The sequence below is a fragment of the Ochotona curzoniae genome, unplaced genomic scaffold (assembly GCF_017591425.1).
Source record: "Ochotona curzoniae isolate NIBS_2020 unplaced genomic scaffold, NIBS_Ocur_1.0 contig_4105, whole genome shotgun sequence".
Lineage (NCBI taxonomy): Eukaryota > Metazoa > Chordata > Mammalia > Lagomorpha > Ochotonidae > Ochotona > Ochotona curzoniae.
Genome location: NW_024466129.1, coordinates 9,222,718 through 9,242,936, shown reverse-complemented (window position 1 = coordinate 9,242,936; position 20,219 = coordinate 9,222,718). Strand labels below are relative to the sequence as shown.

General features: G+C 52.8%; 1 protein-coding gene across 2 annotated transcripts in view; it reads left to right on the top strand.

Annotated features, from left to right (window-relative positions):
• The window catches only part of UBE3C (ubiquitin protein ligase E3C), a 106,013-nt gene extending 102,841 nt beyond the window's left edge, over nt 1–3,172 (top strand). For both annotated transcript variants that reach the window (XM_040984370.1, XM_040984369.1), the window contains one exon: nt 1,692–3,172. In XM_040984370.1, the coding sequence (XP_040840304.1) occupies nt 1,692–1,795 (104 nt within the window). In that variant the 3' untranslated portion in view covers nt 1,796–3,172. The remainder of the gene's footprint in view (nt 1–1,691) is intronic.
• The last annotated feature ends 17,047 nt before the right edge of the window (nt 3,173–20,219 follow it).

The window sequence follows — 20,219 nt, the reverse complement described above, 5'->3', positions numbered from 1 at the left end:
AGTCGAGGACGGCCCAAAGCTTTGGGAACCTGCACCCGCGTGGGAGACCCGGAAGAGGCTCCTGGCTTCGGATCGGCATAGCATCGGCCGTTGTGCTCACTTGGGGAATGAATCATCGGACGGAAGATCTTCCTCTCTGTCTCTCCTCTCTGTATATCCGCCTTTCCAATTAAAAAAAAAAAATCTTATTAAAAAAAAAAGATCAGTAAGTTTCTTGTTATCATCAATGCTCAGATGTTCTAGATGTATCTGGCCTCTTCACATTTGCTAAGCAGCTGATAGAATCATGCCATGTTCTGTGCGTTGAGTTTGAGTGGTCCAGCTCCTAAAACCCTGCTCTAGATTCAGCTTCCCACTGCTGTGCCGGGTACCGAGGAACTGGGTCTCCATGTGTCGCATGAACCGAGCCAGTTTCTAGCAGTTTCTGGCAGATCCCGACTGGGGCCTCTCTCCTTTGGGAGACAACAGCACAGACAGTGTCTGCCCGCCCTGTGCGAGGAGCCGCAGGGGAGGCCAGCGCTGGGCAGGCCTCTGCGCCATGCTGCCAATCAGCTGGGCTTTCCGAATTCCTGTGATCCTTATTATTACTGCTGAAGAGTGTTGGTGGACATGGCCCTGAAACAGCCGTATTCCGATAAGGTCTTTTTTTTTTTTTTTTCATTTGTCAACAGGAATTTTCTATTTTAAAGAAAATTTTGCTTTTTCTCATTATTAACCATTTGATTACTTTTAGGAATACTTTGTACATCAAAGATTAAATCAATCTCTCTTTTGTTTTTTAAGATTTATTTATTTTTCATTACAAAGTCAGATATATAAAGAGGAGGAGAGACAGAGAGGAAGATCTTCCATCTCATGATTCACTCCTCAAACGGCCGCAACAGCTGGAGCTGAGCCGATCTGAAGCCAGGAGCTAGGAGCTCTTCCAGGTCTCCCACGCAGGCGCAGGGTCCCAAGGCTTTGGGCCATCCTCGACTGCTTTCCCAGGCCACAAGCAGGGAGCTGGATGGGAAGAGGGGCTGCTGGGATTAGAACCGGCGCCCATATGGGAACCCATTGAGTTCAAGGCGAGGACTTTAGCCTCTAGGCCATTGCGCCAGTTCCATTAAATCAATCTTAGTTCTTTTTATTTGCCAGTTTTTAGGAAAACCAATGTGTTATCTAGCATCCTGCTTTTTGCCTTTGCTTTTGCTGTTTGAGTGCTTTTCACTTGCTTCATTTTGCTGTCAGTATTTAGAGATGGCTTTTTGTTGTTTTTGAGTTGGCTTTATTTTTCTGTGGATCATTTGCGTGGATGGTTCCTGAGTCAAACCCCCGCGGAAGGTTTGACTGCAGGTTCCCCTGGCTGACCCCTGCCTCGCGGTCCTGGCCTCCCTCCCTGGAGCCGTCTCTCCTTCTCTGAAATGCAAGCAAATAGAAGCCAGCTTTTTTTGCTTTGTGCCTGTCACATTTTTACACAGATCTTTAAAAAAGCAAGAAGAAAGCCATTAGACAGCCTCGTCCCAGGAGGGTGCTGGTTCCCTGCGTGAGTGCTGTTCCTGATCCCTCGTTGTGCCCGAGGCGCGGTGCGGGATCCTTGGTACAAGCCAAGCTCACTCAGTGCAGAGAGCGAGTGTGCTGGGGAAGGTGACCGCAGCTGGCTCCGAATGCGTTTCCCGCTCACACCGTCCCCTGTGCACACTGTGTTTCAGGAGCTGTATCCTGCATTCTGCATTCACAACGGAGGCTCCGACCTGGAGCGGCTCCCCACGGCCAGCACCTGCATGAACCTGCTGAAGCTCCCGGAATTCTATGACGAGACACTTCTGCGGAGTAAACTGCTCTATGCCATCGAGTGTGCTGCTGGCTTCGAGCTGAGCTGAGCCGAGCCAAGCCGAGCCAAGCCGAGCCGAGCCGAGCCGACCCTCTGCGGAGAAACCAGCGCCTCCCCAGACCGTGGGACGCCCGGGTTCGATGCCACAGCTCTCCCCGCCTCCTCCCGGCCTTCTTCCCTCCGTTTCTCCAGTGATTTTTATTTCAACGTGGTCTCTCATTTAGGTGGACGTTGCTTTCCATATACAATTAATAAATACGACGTGCCATGTGGCTAAATTGAGCAGTTTTGCCAAGAGGAGCACAGCTTTTAGAGTAGTGGCAACTCGGTGCCCTTAACCAAAGATGAGGCCCTGACTCTGTGGCCGGCGGGAGGCCCTCCGGGGCCACGGCTCTGCCCGCCCGCCGGCCCGGGGCTGCCAGGAGACAGGGTCGGAGAGGCCAAGCCCTCACCTCCAGGGGCCACTGCTTCTCACGTGGCTGTTTACAATCCTAATTGGTAAAATTAAAGGCATTTGTTTCCTGTTGCCTTTATCCCAAAAAGTGGGCAGGTTTGGAAAGTTGAAAACAATAGTTTTGTCGTGCTGTTGAAGCCATTGGCGCCGAGCGGGACTAGCATGCTTGTTTTCATTCGGCCGCCAGCTGTGTCCTGCCGGCGTGGACCTAGCTGTGTGTGGACGTGAGCGGGGCCTGGGTGTGTCGCTCTCTGCCTCTGCTTTGTGCCTGGGGAGCTTTGGGGGAAGGTGGAGTGACATCCGTGTTACCATGAGAATGACACCCTGAGGGAGAAGAGACACTGTAGCATCTATTAAAGCCGTTTGAACCAAAGTAGCGGGCTGCTTCTTTGTCCCTGACACCTGCTGGGGCATTTGTGACGCCCACGCCCTCCTCGCCCCTGGGTGGCACAGCTAGTCTTCCTGGATATTTGAAGGGTGACTCTCCCTGCCTTGGCACCCTCTGCTTCGACACGAACACAGGACAGTCCCTGACACACATTCAGGGAGGAGCAGGCGTCTCTCTGTAAGGCACTTTATCGGGACCTGCCTGGTGGCCGGGGCAGCAGTCGCTGCAGGCAGGCAGCGATACAGGGCGCCGGCTAGGCCAGTGCCACCCTGGGCCAGCGCAGGGGGCAGGCCTCGGGACCTGGCTCGGCTCCCCCCGCACTCTGCAGGCTGTCGTAGGTGATTGACCAGAATTAGCAATATACTTTTAAATGGGGGGGCAGGGGGGCAGGAATGACTTTTAAGACAATGACCATTATCAAAACAAAATGTATAATTTCTGAATTTGAATAATAAATTAAGTGTTTAAATGGTATTTGTAGTCTTGATATACAGAAATAAAACAATTAGGGTTTGTATTTGGTTTTATTTTAGATCATTTACCTTGAATGTTTTTATTAGTTAATTTGTGTATTATCAGTATTTTAGAGATGGAATATCTGAGACTAAAACAAGTATACTTATTTGTGTTTTTTTTCTCAGCTAGTCTGAGCTTATTTATTTATTTGTATGTTCTAATGGCTTAACACTTACATTAAATTTTTTTTTTCCCAAGAGTGCTTGGAGTCCTACCCCGAATCATTATGTTGAGTTATATTCTGCTTTGGTCAAACCACAGCTTGTCAGTGTCTGCTGGTCGTATCCCAGGTGTTTTTGTGTCAGTACGGTATGGAATGTAGCCGACGCCTTCTGTGTGGGGCTGGCGACCCGGGCGCCCCTGCCACTCGCCTAGGGGCCAGCGCAGGCAGCCGTAGCAGGTGCCTCTCAGGGCTTTCGCTGAGCTTACGTTCTTGAGGAAGAGCCGTGTGTAAGCTAAGGCAGATGGGGAGAGCCTCCAGCTGTTGGCCCAGTCCCAGATGCCCACGGTGGCCAGCGTCCGCCAGTCTGAGACCCAGATGCCCACGGTGGCCAGCGTCTGCCAGTCTGAGACCCAGGCTGGAGCTGTCGGCCACTGCGCCCGAGAGTGTGGGGGTGGGGAGCAGAGCTTGAAGCGATGGGGGCATCCAAGGAGTTCCTTCAACATCTTTGGGAAAAGGTGGATTTGCTGGGAACGGAGGCTACCTTTGTTAAGGTGGAGGGTGAGCTGAGCTGCCTGAAGAGTACGAGGCAGTGAGTGTGTCGGGGCGGCCAGCGCAAAGGCCCTGACGCCAGGCGAGGAATGTTTGGTGACCCGCAGAGCAGTTATCGAAGGGGACCGGAACATGATGTCGGGACGGCTGCTGGAGAGGAGGAGCCGGTGGAAACCCGGCGCTGAGGGCAACAAACTACTCAAGAACGGAAGGACGGACAGACAGCCTTGTCCTGCAAACCCAGGGGCCAGGGAGTGGCAAAGTTACTTTTAAGATTATTTTTTATTGGAAAGTCAGAGATACAGAGAGGAAGATCTTCCGTCCGCTTATTCACTGCCCAAGCAGCAACAGCCAGAGCTGCACTGAGCTGAAGCCAGGAGACTCCTGCCCTTCTCCTGGATGGGCGCAGGGTCCCAAGGCTCTGGGCCATTCTCTATGGGATGGGAAGTCAGGCCTCTGGGATTAGAACTTGAGTCCATATGGGCCCGGCGCGGTGGCGCAGTGGTTAAGTCCTAGCCTTGCACGCCCGGGATCCCATATGGGCGCCAGTTCTAATCCCGGCAGCCCTGCCTCCCTTCCAGCTCCCTGCCTGTGGCCCCGGAAAGCAGTCGAGGATGGCTCAAAGCTTTGGAACCCTGCACCCGCGTGGGAGACCCGGAAGAGGCTCCTGGCTTTGGATTGCCATAGTATCAGCCGTTGCGCTCACTTGGGGAGTGAATCATCAGACGGAAGATCTTCCTCTCTGTCTCTCCTCTCTGTATATCCGCCTTTCCAATAAAAAAAAATAATAATAACAATAACTTGAGTCTATATGGGATCCCAGTGCATGCAAGGTGAGGACTTTAGCTACTAGGGTACCGCACTGGGCCCTCCACCAAATTTTTGAGTGATTCATTATATGTACAACCTCCACATTAAAGGCGGCTGCTTGTGCAGTTAAAATCCACTTTTTCAGGAAGGTTCTAACCAAGGAGGCCTTTTTGGTTTTATTCTGTTGGACTCCGTGTTTGCTGCCTCCAGCTGCAGGTGATGAGTAAGTCATCGGACGTAAGATCTTCCTCTCCGAACATCTGACTTTCTGATGAAAAATAAATAATAAATTTAAAAAAGAAAAATGTATTTGAAAGGCAGAGATAGGAGAGGGAAAGAGCAAACCTTGAACAGCTGGTTCCCTCCGCAGATGCTTGCCGTAGGCCCCCCAGGAAGTCCATGTTGGGAGAGACCCGAGCGATTGGACCATCTGCTGCCTCCTCGGCCGTGAGCAGGAATTCGGGTCAGGGGCAGAGCGCTAGGACTGGCGCTTCCACATGGGACGCCGGTGTCACGAGTGGCCTGCCGCTGAGCCCACTCCCTGCAGCATCCATTGGTTTGCGTGTGAGATAGGCTGGGGACAGAACTGACCAGGCCCGTGTGTCCAGGGGGCTGATGTGGGTGACGGACTGGGGCTGGACCCCACCCTGGCTGGCACACACAGGAGTCAGGTCTGGGGTCACCTCTGGTGAGGTTTCTTTGGGGACCTCCCTACCCCAACAAGACCACTATACTCAGAAAACCAACAGGAGGGAAAAAAAATCCCAGGCTCTGTGGTCCGACCTTGTACTTTATGTGTCGGTCGCCTCTGCAGTGGATGGCACGCCCACATGCAGGTGGGGGACATGACGGTTCATTGAGGTCTGCAGAGAACATCTGGTACCACGGCGTGGGGTGCAGAACAAATTGGACAGCTCTCCCAGCCGAGCCTTGACAGCAAGCATGTGGGCGAGTGGGCTAGGGCGCTCTGTGTCAGCCACTGGGCCCTGGCAGGATTTCCTCAGCCTTGGAGCAAGGAAAGCAACCATAGGTCCCAATTATCCGAACCGCTTAAGCAGTGTGCTGGGGACATGCTCCACACTGGGGACCCTGGGGTGACGTTGGGGTGGCCGTCCTCCATCCCTGGGTACTGATGCAGTTAGGTTACTGGGTGCAGCCCTCCCCCTCCCTCCCCCAGGAGCTTTCCTATTTCTCTGCCCTTCCCACCCTACTCGGTGGGTCACATGGGCGTGCATCCTTCTCCACTATGGAACCGTCACCAGAAGAGGGAGCAAAAAAAAAACCTGGCCCAGCTTATTTTTTTACATTTAAAAGGCACTTCGAGAACTGGCCTGATAGCCCAAATGGCTGTAAGTGCCAGGATCCCATATGGGTGCCGGTTTGTTTCCCAGCTGATCCACTTCCCATCCAGCTCCCTGCTTTGTGGCCTGGGAAAGCAGTCGGGGACGGCCCAAAGCCTTGCACCCACATGGGAGACCTGGAGGAGGCTCCTGGCTTCAGATCGGCTCAGCTCTGGTAGTTGTGGCCACCTGGGGAATGAACCAGCAGACAAATCCTTCTGCATCTCTTCTTTCTGTTTATTTCTAATAAAAAGAAGAAGTTGTTCTTAGCAGAGAGCTTTACATGGTCTGTGCGTTCTCCCAGCTGGAGTTTCTTTTGTCATCCTCAGCTTCTCTCCCAGGGAACGCAGGAAGCAGATCCCAGGTGGAGCAGCCTGAAACTTGAACTGGCATCTGTACGGAATGCAGGTGTGCAGGGAGCAGCTTACCCGCCACCGTGCCAGTGCCCCCTGATTCCATCCGCGTGGCGCTAGCCTCCCTCTGGATACATTATTGGACTAATTGCTTTGCGCCTCCGTTCCCTCCCCGCTGCAATGTCTGTTTCATAAGATAAGCGGTTTGTTGAGCCAACCGCTGGGCACCAAGCTGCTAGAATAGTGTCTGATAGACAGCAGGCTCGGTAGATTTCCTGAGCAGACCGGACGGCAGAGCCCTTTGCCGCCTGCCCACGCTGGGCTGGGGCGGTGAGCCCCACTTCTGCTGACCCCACTTCTGCTGGCCCCCACTTCTGCTGACCGGTGGGCGGACCTGCCGGCAAACGCGCGCCCAGCAGTGGTGAGCGGGCTCCCCCTGGTGGTCAGGCCTGGGTGAGCGGGCTGCACAGGTGGAAGGTGGAGGACCAGGGTCGCCAAGGGGAGCGGGGCTCCCGGGCTGCTGCGCACAGGATCAACCGGATCATCCCGTCTGTGTCTCCTCTCGAAAAGGTGCCGATTAAGCAAGCACTTTCATGGAACATGACGTTTAAAACTCCAGTGCCCCGGTCAGCGCCATGGCAGGGCAGCTTAATCCTCTGCCTGTCATCCCATCTGAGCCCTGGTTCAAGTCTCGGCTGTTCCACTGATGGTCCAGCTCCTGGCTTGAGGCCTGGGAGAGCAATGAAGGATGGCTCAGGTCCTTGGGCACCTGCAATCATGTGGGAGACCTGGAGCATCTGCTCTAGGCTTCGGATCAGCCCAGCCCTGGTCATTGCAGCCATTTGGGGAGTGAACCATCTTCCACATGGAAGATTCTCTCATTCTCTCTCTATATATAAGCTGCCTTTTAAATACATAGCTAAATCTTTTAAAACAAACGAAAAGAGTCAAGCCTTATTAGGTCCAAAAGATCCCCGAACCACAGACAAGTTCCACATGCAACAATTCAAAAGCAAAGAAACTTTATTGCTAGCTCGAGCTAGGGTCCGAGTCTCATCCATGGCAGTGGAGTGTTGACTCTTGCGAACCGTTTTTATCCTCTCTTAGTCACGTACGGCGCGTCTCCAGCAAGCTGTGCCGTCCTTATCTTGGTCACGTACAGCTCGTACCGCTGTGGGCCACATTCCACTTGTGGACGTGCGGATGCCCCTGACTGGCCCGTCTCCAGGGTCACTCCCCCTGCCGCCTCCATCACTCGGAGGAGGATGAGACTTGGAAGTGAAGTGAGGCTTGGTTGGACCTACTCCCCGACCTTAGGCCCGTCATGGTGTCGGTCCTGTTCTTTATGCTGCAAAGCCAAGCAACGATTACAGAAACCAAATGTAGCGGTTATGCTAACAGTTAAACTCCCTTGTCACTGCAGTTGTTGAGAGTAAATCCCTGCCACCCAGCCCTGCACCCCCGACTCCCCAGGACCACCTCTGAATTCTCTCAGGTCTGTCGGGTCCAACCTGCGTAGTGCCCTGCCCAGCGCTGCATCAAGGGCCAGCCTTGCCTGCAGCCTGTCCGGGGCCAGGTGTGTGGGCCATTGTGAGGCTCGGCGCTGTCAGTCGGCCCCGTGGGGTGTCTCCCAACAGTAAGCTCTGGGAAAAGTACAGATAGATGGCATAGCCCTTCCTCGGCCACTCCTCTGCCCCCAGCACCAGCGAGAACAGATGACACCCAGACACCGCATAACAAGAGCTGGGTCTGCTTGCCAGAGGGCACGCCTGGGAGGTGGGCAGAGCTCTGGAAGGGAGCTGAGACCAAATGCATCCCCCGAGAACAAAGGTCCGTGGTGAGGGCAGAGCTGTCCTGAGTGGAGCTACTGACCGTGACCGTTGCAATCACAGGACGCCACTGGCAGAGGCCCTCTCTCCCCAGCACGGACCGTCCTCCTGGCCCGGCCCGGCCCAGCGCCTTTGAGCTCACAAATGCCTGGACCGCGCAGGTGCACGGATGCTCCCAGCAGGGGGCGCCCGAGCGCCTGGACACGGCCGCCGTGCAGCGTCCACCCCGCTCTGTGCGGCCGGAGACCGCCAGGGGGCGCGGAGGGACCCGCCCCTCTGGGTGCTGGCCGCCCCGCGAGCCCTGACCCCGGGCCTAGGTGCTGACCGTGTCCCGAGGCCTCCCACTGCTGCCGGAGCAGCAGCGGGCCCTGAAGCAGCTGTGAGAGCCCGGGATGCACTCAGCTGGCCATCACACACCTCCCCTCGCCCCCTAGCAGGTGACTGAAGTGCCCGCGGTGGTCCCCGCCAAGGAAGGAGCGCACCTCCAGAAGGCTGGCATGGGGGAACAGCCACCCCACAGGCAGGAACAGGTACACGGAGCCTTGCCCCATGCCTGGGACTGGTGATTGATAACCTGGAGCTGTGCTAACCAGTCACGGGAACAAGCACACTTGAATCCCGGCAGACTGAACCCACTGGCCTTTTTGCAAGTCAGCTAGCAGAGGATGCAACCAGCCAGCCACTGCCAGAGGTCTCAGGCTGGTGTGAGGAATGTCTGTGCTCTCAGCACCCCAGGCACCCCCACTCAGGCCGGGATTGCCAGGGACAGCACAGTGGGACAGCAGGCGCAGTCACCCGTGCAGTGCTAGCATCATAGGAGAGCACTGGTTCAGGTCCCAGATGCTCTGCGTGGGAACCCTGGCTGACCCTGCCCTGTGGCCGGCATGTGTGCCTGGGCGCTGCACCCCAGCCAACTGCTGCTGCTAGGCTGTTGTGTCACAGAGGCAACACAGCCAAGACTTCCTCCTGTCCGGCACCAATCTGCCCTGCCTATGTGCCCACCAAGCCTTGAGCTCTGCACCTGCAGCTGTGACCTGCCTAGTTCATGGAATCTGCCTTCTGTTTTGATCTGTTTGTTTTTGAAAGGCAGAATTACAGAGAGGAAAGAGAGAAGGTCTTCCATCCACTGGCTCACTTCCCATTTAGCCACAATGCCCAGAACTCTTCCGGATCTCCCACGTGGATGCAGGGTCCCAAGGACTTGAGCCACCTTCTGCTCCTTTCTCGGGCTGTAAGCAGAGAGCTGGATGAGCAGTAGAGCAGCTGGGGCACACACTGGTGCCCTTGTGGGATGCTGGCGCCAGAGGCCAAACTAGACTGTTATTCCACGGCACCACCGCTGGCGCCCACGATTGAAGCCAGTGTTTTCCTGTTCAGGGTCAGCCCTCAGGCACACAGGCAGAGTTAGTAGTGGCTTTGTATCTTGGTCACATGGCCTTGGATGCAAAGGCTTCGGACAGGGACCTTGCGGAGCAAGCAGCAGCCGAACACGGTCACCTATGCCTCTTCGTATACGGCCCTACTTGGAGAGAGGTTTGGGCCTGAAAGGCAGCCCGTGCCAACAGTAGGGTGCTGAAGAGCTTTGAGCCAAGAATACACAGATTTTATCAAAATAGCAACACTGCGCCTACGGGACGGGTACCAGCCCAACAGGGTGACTGCTAGAAAATCAGAGTGACTGGGCCCAGTGCAAGGGCTCAATTGGCTAATCCTCTGCCATATGAGCACTGGTTCATGTCCCGGCTGCTCCACTTCCCATCCAGCTCCCTGTTTATGGCCTGGGAAAGCAGTGGAGGACAGCCCAAAACCTTGACCCTGTGGCCAAATGGGGAGTGAACAAACTGATGGAAGATCTTTCTCTCTGTCTCTTCTTCTCCAGGTAAATCTGTCTTTCCCATAAAAATAAATGTTTAAAACGAAACTTAGAGCCAGTGAGGTAGCTCAGCGGCCAAAGTCCTCACTTTGAACGCTCCGGGATCCCATGTGGACGCTGGTTCTAATCCTGGAGGCTCCACTTCCCATCCAGCTCCCTGCTTGTGACCTGGGAAAGCAGTTGAGGACGGCCCAAAGCCTTGGGACCCTGCACCTGCATGGGAGACCTGGAAGAAGCTCTGGGCTCCTGGCTTCGGATCTGCGCAGTTCTGGCTGTTGCAGCCACTTGGGGAGTGAATCAGCAGATGGAAGATCTCCCTTTCTGTGTCTCCTCTGCTTAGAGCTGATCTGCCTTTGCAACAAAAGTAAATACATTTTGAACTTCTGAGTATTCTCAACCTTAATGTATTTGTCCCTCTGGAAGGAGTTATGTACTGCTACGGTTGTGACGCTTTGTGCAGCCCCATTGAGGTTGCCTTCCTGGGCACCGCCTGTGCCTACTTCCCGCTGCCTATGTGTTTGTTGACCATCCATAGGTAGTAGTCTCAACAAGTCTTTGACTAGAATGTATATTACAAACTCATTATCTTAAAACTAATAAAACATTTAAAATTTTTCCCTTTTTATTTATTTGAAAGAGTTAGTGAAATCAACATGGCAGAATAGGGTAAGGACACATTTAAACAGACGGAGAGACATTTAATCAGGATGAAGCAGAGAGGACATATTTCAGGAAATAGGAAAGGACAGAACAACAGCAGAGGGGTACCTGGAGACTGACAGACAGGAAAGCAGCGGGCACAGCAGTGTGGTGTTGCAGTGACTGATACTCCAGCACAGCGATCTGAACTCGACCAGCAGCCGGAACTCGACCAGCAACCAGCTGGGAAGGGACTTTCACTGGGTGCTTGGGAGGTGAACCCAGATGGGGAACTGTCTGTCCTGCTGGTCCGTTTGATTTGACCAGGAGCAGAGACAGAGCAGCAGGTCCCAGACGGGCAGTGCGAGAACAGAGTGGATTTCATAGCCCAGTCAGCCCCCTAGAGCTGAATTGGGCGCCATTTTGCCTAAGGAGGAAAGGGCAAGGGAAAGGACTGAGCATGCTCTAAGCGGGGAGTGAGCTCATTTCTGACTCGGTGAACTGCAAAGACGTGGCATTCTACAGGTTCCATCCAGGGCAGGTCTGGGTAACCCTCGGATCTGACAGCCAGCAGATTAAGAACAGTAGTGGTGGTACGTCAGGCGCCATTTTGCGCACTGTGGCAATAGCTTTGGGACTGCAGGGGACAACAGTGAACTGCGCATGTGCTGAGTTCGCGAGAACTCACTGAGGTTCCACAGGAAAATAATACCGACTGTGGCATTGTATGGGTCAAAATAGGTCCGTGTAGCACCCAGATGTAACAGCCAACAGGTTCTGGCAAGATCAGTACCACCAACAACCTAGCTTTATAGGACACCTGGTGTTTCCCTAATCCTGGGACCTGCTCCAACTGGAAGTGGGAGAAAGATTGTACAGACAATGGTGCAGCTTCAACACAGTATCACAGGAGGTGGAGAGTGGTGAGCCAGGAGGTGGGGCTGTGGAGACCACGGTGGAAATCTGACATAAGAACCCAGACCTGCAACTCACTGGAGGTTGTGGCACAAGTGGCTGCAAGCAAAAAGTAGTGTACCAACTGCAATAAGTAAAATCCCATTGTAGACCTGTGGGTGACACAGCTTAGAAACCTGCCCCAAGGAGAAGACTCTGCTAACCAGAAGTACAGTGAGCAAGAGCAAAAGAAGAGACAAAGGCACAATGAATATTACCAAAAACTCCCCTACAAAGGAGCAGAACCCTTTGCCAATCTCAGAGTTAACTGAGGAAGACATCGAGAAAATGGGGGACACAGAATCCATAAGACTGATTTTAAAGATTCTGATAAAAAATGAGAAGCTCATGCAAGAGTTCAAAGAAACTAACGAAGCAGTAAAGAAAATCAAGACTGGAATATCAGAAATGAAGAACACAGTAGAGCAAATGAAAAGTACAGTGGAGAGTCTCCAAATTAGAATGAAGCAAGCAGAAGAAAGAATCTCAGAATTGGAAGATATCTCCTGTCATTAGGGGGAAGCAAACAAAAAGCTGGAAGCAGAGCTGGATCAGGCCAAAAAAGTATTCAAGAATTGAAGGACACTATTAAGAGGTCAAACGTAAGAGTTAGGGGAGTCCCGAAAAGTGCAGAAAGAGAAACTGAGTTTGCAAATGTATTTAAGGAAATAATCAAGGAAAATTTCCCTAATCTGGAGAAAGAATTGGGAAACAACATCCAGGAGGGGCACAGAACTCCCAACAGGCTTGATCAAAAGCGATCTTCACCAAGACACATGATCATCAAGCTCTCATCAATTAAACATAAGGAAAAGATCCTTAAATGTGCACATGAAAAAAAATCAATTGACATATAAAGGAATGCCAATTAAGCTCACAGGAGAGCTCTCACAGGAAACTCTACAGGCAAGAAGAGAATGGAGTGAAATATTCCAGATTCTAAAAACAAAAAAAAATTGTCGGCCTAGGATAACATATCCAGCAAAGCTTTCTTTCGTCTTTGAAAATGAAATAAAATTCTTCCACAGTAAAGAAAAGTTACAAGAATTTGCCTCTTTCAAACCTGCCCTACAAAGGATACTTCAAGATGTTCTCTTGACAGAGAAGAGGAATAGCACCCAATAAAACCAAAGGCAAATGGGAAGAACATCCCAATAAATGACAACAGAAGACTAAACCGATGAACAACCCATTCCTCAAATGACAGGACCAAAGTACTACACATGTATGTTTAACTCTGAATATAAATGGCTTAAGCTCAATCAAATGTCATAGATAGTAGACTGGATTAAAAACAAAACCCATCTGTTTATTGTCTGGAGGAGACACACTTCACCAGCATAAATCAGCAGAAACTATATCACATGGGTTTTGTTGTTTTCTGTTGGTTTCATCTCTTCAAAACACTTTCTTCTGATTAAATCATTCAATGACTCGTAGATCATGCAGTGGCATCATTTTCGTCAAGAAGGTTCTTGATTTTCATTTCCTCAGCTACACATTAGTCATTTAGTAGCATGTTAACTTCATGGTGTTGTTAATTTCTTTTTTCTCCCTGATGTTGATTTTGTTTTGTGGCTTTTCATTTAAGGGGATGTATAGTAGCTGTGTAATAGAGACTGTCACATCTAGTAACATGTCATTTAACTTCATGGCATTGTAAATTTCTATTTTTATTTCTACTGTTGATTTTATATTATGACTTTTCAGTTAAGGGGATGTACAGTAGCTGTGAAATGGAGACTAACATTCCAGATGTGAGGATGCAGTGTGGTATGCATTTCTGCTTCCAGACAAAGATGGACTTAACAATGAAACTGTTTACTGTATCTTGATAATAATGATGCTGGACTCTGCCATTGTCCATGCCCACAATGATGGACATATGACTGTGTATGAAGAACTATATGTTAGTAATGATATGGAGGAACTAGGTGGGAGAGGAGGGAATTGGGGAAGGGATATGCGAATATGGAACTATATCATAAAATTATAGCAATAATAATAAAATGTAATAATAATAATAAAAAAGAGTTAGTGAGATTCCCCAGTTGGCTGAAGCCAGGAGATTCTCCCGGGTCTCCCACGGGGGCACATGGCCGTCTTCCCTGCTTTCCCAGGTACACAGGCTCAGAGAGGGAGTTGGGTCAGAAGTGCGGCAGCTGCAGGTGGCAGTGGGAGATGACCTGTGGTTGTTATGCCCAGGTTGGGAACTACAGCTGAGGAATTTCCACTGATAAGTCCACAACATGTGTATACATGTAGGGGACTGCACCAAAGTGGTTTGGAGGGGAGAACAAGAGTGAGAGAAGTGGGTCTGATAGGAGAATCTGTCGGGGCAACGTGGGCTGACCCCTGTGGAACTGCAATTTCTACTGGCTCGCCCAAGAACTGCAGATGGGGTCAGGCCTTGCTGGGGAGCTAAGGGGGTGCCCTAGGTGGATTGGGGTTCCCACTGGTGAGAATGAGAGTAGGACTGAGGGCAGCAGGTGTGGCTGTACATGGCTGCAGACTGCACTGGCGCGGGTGTGCACTGGGATGGTAGAGCGACAGGTTGGACTTGACTCCGGCCCCCACTGGTACTCATGAGAGCCAGTTTGGGTGTAGAACAGGCCACAGTAGGTCTTGGCTCCCGCTGGACTGTGTGAAAGCTGTGTCCAGGCTGCAACACCCAACAACAAGAACCAGAATGGGTGTGGCCAGTTGAGCAAAGGCCACTGTTCTTGTCAGGACAGGAGGTGGACAGAGTCATGTGGGCCAACTACCCCCTGCTGTGCGTGAGAACTTCCACTGGGAGGAGACTCGATGGAGGCGCTTGGGAAATTCCTTCACTGGGATGGAGCCCTAAAGGTAGGTGCAAGAAGCAAGGCAAGGAGCAGCCTAGACCATGCCAGGTTACAGTACCTGCCGGCATATATGTGGGTCAGATCTGGGGACAGGCCAGTTGGGACCAGCATATGACACCCACTGGCAGATCTGAGAACCAGGGCAGGGGGCAGGAGGAGCCAGATCAGGCCACACCACCAGCCAGTTCACATTAGGACCAGAACAGCAACCAGGCTGGTGCACCTACCAGCAGGAACTGGAACAGGGGGCAGATCAACCATGTAATCATTATCAAAAACATAAAAAAAAATGTGGGGCTTGGTACAATAGAGTAGTGGTTAAGGTCTTCGCCTTGCATGCACCGGGATCCCATAGGGGCGCCAGTTCTAATCATGGCAGTTCCACTTCCCATCCAGCTCCCTGTCTGTGGCCTGGGAAAGCAGTTGAGGACGGCCCAAAGCCTTGGGACCCTGCACCCGTGTGGGAGACCCGGAAGAGCTCCTGGCTCCTGGCTTCGGATCAGAGTAACTTCCAGCTGTTGCTGTCACTTGGGGAGTGAATCCTTGGACGGAAGATCTTCCTCTCTGTCTCTCCTCCTCACTGTATATCTGACTTTGTAATAAAAATAAATAAGTAAATCTTTGAAAACAAAAAACACACTTCCCCAGGAGGCAAGGGCACATTAAGATATCAAGTTCCCGACCTAAAGCTCCAGTCCACTGTCTCTGGCCGTTGCCAAGGGGGTAGGGGACTAAGGAAGTTGCTGCTAACACCTTTGGGGCCTTTTGTCCCAGGACCAGGTACCATGGAAACCAGGAATTCTCCTTTGTTTATGGAGAAACTCCTTTGAGGTGAACTTTTAAAGGCACTATCCCCACCATTAGTATGGGTATCTTCCCTCCTCCTGCCACTATGGCAGGAGGAACGGATTCTTTCTCTCTTAAAGCACCTCCCGTCACAAGGATGGGAGCTCCTCAGCTTTTCTAATAAATCTTGCTTTAAAATTAAACTGTGTGGCCTGGCGGCATGGCCTAGCGGCTAAAGTCCTCGCCTTGAACGCGCCAGGATCCCATATGGGTGCCAGTTCTAATCCCGGCAGCCCCACTTCCCATCCAGCTCCCTGCCTTGGCCTGGGAAAGCAGTCGAGGATGGCCCAAAGCTGCACCTTTGTGGGATACCTAGAAGAAGTTCCTGGATCCCGGCTTTGGATCAGTGTAGCATCAGCCATTGCGCTCACTTGGGGAGTGAATCATTGGACGGAAGATTTTCCTCTCTGTCTCTCCTCCTATCTGTATATCTGACTTTCCAATAAATAAATAAATCTTAAAAAAAAATTAAATTGTGTCTGCATGAAAATTCTTCTTTCTGCGAGACAAGAATTGAGGTTGTTGTCGTATTCAGGGTCCAAAACCCTACAACTGTTATGGGGTGCAGGCAGTGGTAGCCAGCACCCATTGACAGTGGGCAAACGAATGTGGCTGTGTTTCCCGCCCTCTGTCCTGTAGGTGGGTCCTAACAGCAATGGAATGTTAACTCCATCCTCAGCCACCCCACTACCACCACCTAGCTATTCACTCCTGCCCACCTGGGACTCACCTATCAACTGAGAGGGGACGGTATTGCATTGTTGTGTGACCACTCCCCCCACAAGCCCCTTTAAAAGGCCTGTGAAGCAGGGGCTCGCTTCTGTCACCTCTCTTGGCTGACCCAGGACAGGTACTCCCCTGAGCATGGTCCCTGCGTACTGCTTGGATGGGACAATGGATACAACAATGTTATTTAGGGTCTGTGTGCTGTCACAAGTTCTAGGAGAGGTGAGGCCTGGCAGTGATGGAATGTGGGCAGAGAAGCCAGGGAAAGGTGAATGTCTGCAGCTTTGTAAGTGTGTCCAGGTTATTCGTTGCATGACTCTTTGGATAACTTACATTACTGGGGAAGCTGGGACATAGGTCTCCAGCTGAATGGATGGACTTCAGGGTAATGACCATTTGTTCCCCTTGGGGATCTGTTTGGTTGGGTTATGATTGGTTGGGTTGCCATATGGACTTGTCAGTTGCTATTTCTAGTATGGTCTGCTATCACCAAGCTTGGTTAGTAAAGACTCCTTAATAAACCTTAGACATGTCTGGTGTGACCTCGCTCGCACCCTGTAACAAACAAACCTACTGAGCCACACCTTGGCTCCTCAAAGAATGTTTTTTCCAAGAAGCCATGACAGATTCATTGGCTCTTTGTACAATTCACGTACGTAACACTGATTTATAAGCAAGCAGCTGACACAGGCGCACACAGTGACATGAAGGAGTGAGGCACAGGGGCCGTCAAAGCCTCCAGGGCCCCAGCACTGGGCCCTCCTCTCTCAGAAAGACTTCGGTCCCCTGTCCAGTTTCAATTTATAATCAGAGACACGGTGGCCTGGGGCAGTGGGAGAGCTCACAGCCAGGGCCCCAGCAGCGCCCACTCCTTCACGCTGGAATGCGCATGCCAGTCTCGGGTGCCTGGACCCAGAGCTGGCAGCAAATAAGTTCTTATTGTTTGAAGCCACTCAGTGTGGTCATTTCTTTTATGACTGTGTCTACAGTGGTGGCCACAGGCAGGAGAAAGCTCCATGGAGCGCAAGAGTCAGGCAGCTCAGGGGCACCCTGGCAGCACTGGTCCCCTGGCACGTGGCCCTTCTCGGTGGTCCACCTAGGGCTGGGACCCCAGCACTGCGGGGTGGATGTGTTCCCTCCTTCCCCCAGACAGGAGACCTCTCCCTGCAGAGCCACCCAGCATCTGTCTCGGCCTCCGTGGTGAGGAAATCAAGGCCAGGGACTGCCTGCTCCTTGTGCCACAGCCGGTTGATGAGAATTCCCACAGGTGTCCGATGAGGGCTTGGGACCATGTTCAGCATTCTAAAGGCGAGTGTCCACTTCTGAGGCAAAAGTGGACTCTGTCTCAGTGGACTGGAGTTTTCTGTTTCCCAGGCTGTAATTTAAGGTGACTGCCTGAGCCGGCTCTTCTGCCATCGAGGCATTGGGAGCCCACAGGTGGCAGACAGCTCCCACCTGCTGTGGTCAGCCCAGGTGGCTCCTTACCGGGGAGGGGACAGGCTGTTTCCTCACTGGGAGCCTGGCTTGCCTACCCTTCCAGGACCAAGATCACAGACCCTGAACTGGTTGTTTACACTGATCAGCTGTGCCCGAGCCTTAACCCACCACACGGAGCGACTGATTTCATTTCCGTATCTGCGCATCACTTCATAAATATTTACTGACTGAGAATCCTACACCAGGCCTCTGTCCAAGCACGAAGCCTCTGCGATGAGCTAAGCAGATGTAATCATGGAGTTCAAGTCCAGTTGTGTTTGTGGGGGAGGGACTGCATGGGTGAGAGAGGGGAGGGTCAGGGTACCCTCTCACAAGGGCTCCAACAGGAGGCAGTTCCACTCCGGTGAGGCTCATTACGTGCCAGCCCCTGTGACAGGGGGCTGGAAGAGCCCCGTGGATGGCTGGGGGAGGGCAGCAAGGTTCCAGGATCCAACCCCGAGGGCGCCCCGGCAGGGCATCTTGGAGATGAGTCAGAGGAGCCGACCACATCCTGGGAATTGGGGCTCCTGGCAAAGCCCAGGCTTGGGGAGTCGGCGCAATCGGCCCTCAGGCATCCCTGCCACTCCTCCCTCCTGGGAATTCGGAGCACCCTAGAAATGAGCGGTGCTCAGCAGCAATGGGCAGGCGGGCCAGCCCAGCCCTGGGGTTGCCCGACACAAGCACTCGGGATCCACCCGAGCCAGGCCCAGGCTGTGCCTCCTCCGGCATAGCAGACACTTGGGAACTCACAGACATTTCCTCCTTGCTAGCACTCCCAGCTGGTGTTGGGGCTCCTCTTGGAGGAAGAGCAAAGCGCCCCCAGCCCGCCATCATGTCCACCCTGCCGGCCCTGCTGTGGCGGGGTCCCTGTTGGACACCTGTAATCCCCTGCCCGCTCTGTCTCTCCTCTAGGCGGTTCTCTCCTCAGAGGGCAGTCCCACCTCCAGTAGACACCTGGCAAGGCCCAGAGGCGTTCTTAGCTGGCATTTGGTGTGTGGGGGCCAAGGGTGCTGCTTGCCTGAAAGCCCCGCCCTGCCCAGTGTGGACGTCTGGCCGCTTCACCAAGAGGATGGCCGGATGAATGATGAATGACATCATGAATGTTTCACAGCCCAGGTGGCTCACCAGCTCTCCATCTGATCGCTGCCTGCTGCCTGGGCTCTCGGCTCACCTTACCGCTTGATGCTTATTAGCAGGTGCTACAAGGCTGGGTTCCCCGGGGCTTGCACAGGACATTTGTTCCTCCAGGTAACTTCAGAGTTTCAATTACAGTCGGCCTTCGCAACCGCAGGTTCCATGGCTGTGAATTCAACAGACCCCATCGATAACACTCAGGGGAAAAAATGTTTGTATCTAGGCCAATCCTGGACTGACTTCCTCAGGCTGTGGAAGGTACGAGAAACATTTAAGGTGCCCAAAGCTGGGCCAGCCTTGTGGTTCATCACGTCAGGCCACCACTTACATCCGATATCTAAGCCTTGGTTCTAGTCCCAGCTGCTCCACTTCTGATCCAGCTCCCTGCTAACGCACCTGGACAGGCAAAGGAAGATGGCCCGAGTTCTTGGGACCCCCGCACCCACAAAGGACACCCTGTGGAATTCCAGGTTCTTAACTTGGGCTTTGTCCAGGCCCAGACATTGCTGTCAGATAGGGTTGAACTCTGTCAACTTCCTCTTTAAAATAAATAAATAAACACATTTCTGAGAACTGCGTAGTTTATATGCAAATACTATGCCAGTTTAGATAAGGAGCTTAGGCACCCACGGATCTGGGAGTCATTCCGGTAACAGCTATATTTACGTCTTTGGAAAGCCACTGTGGTCACATGACGTCACGTCATCTATGCGCACGACTCCGAGGAGGCACAGGCAGCAGGAAGCATGCTCCCTGGGTCACACGGTGCAGGTGGACCATCATGGGGTAGGGCAGACTCAGGGCCTGGGCGCTTCCTCATCAGCCCAGCTGGTGGTCAGCACTGCTCGGTTCACAGGCTTGATTCACTTGGTGTGGGCCCACGCACCTGGATCATGCTCGGCTGCTTCCCCAGGTGCACGAGCAGGGATCTGGATCGGAAGTGGAGCACCTGGGCCCCAGCATTGCCCATATGAGATGATGGGGTGTGGCTTAACCTGCTGCCCCAGAAGGCTGGCACACCCTGGATTCTGCTGTTAGCGCGAGGGGAGCCGCTGTAGGGTTTTGTAAGCAAAGGACCTAGTCTGGCTCACGTGCCCAGAGGGCTCCGGTGGTAGTGCAAGCTGACCCTGTCGTGTAGCAGGTTCTCTTCTGCACAGTGATGAACCGTGTGTACACCCACTGGGGCAGAGGGAAGTGTGTGTTACTATTCAGCCAGGAGAGGGTGAGAAGGTTCTGCAGGTGGACGGTGGTGACGATCACACAGCAATGTCGGCATCCTTAATGTTACCACACTGTGCCCTCACCAGCGGTTAAGAAGGTGAATCATGCATTGTGCATACACGCTGGCTGGAGGCTCTGGGGAGGCAGTGTGCAGGGGACACAAACGAGTAAAAGATGGCAGGGGGTTTAGCAAGGGCCCTGGCTCACGCTGGGGAGTCCCACGACAGGCAGGAGCAAGCCGGAGGATCAGGTCAGAGTGAGGCCCAGGAACCTGGACGAGCAGGTGGTG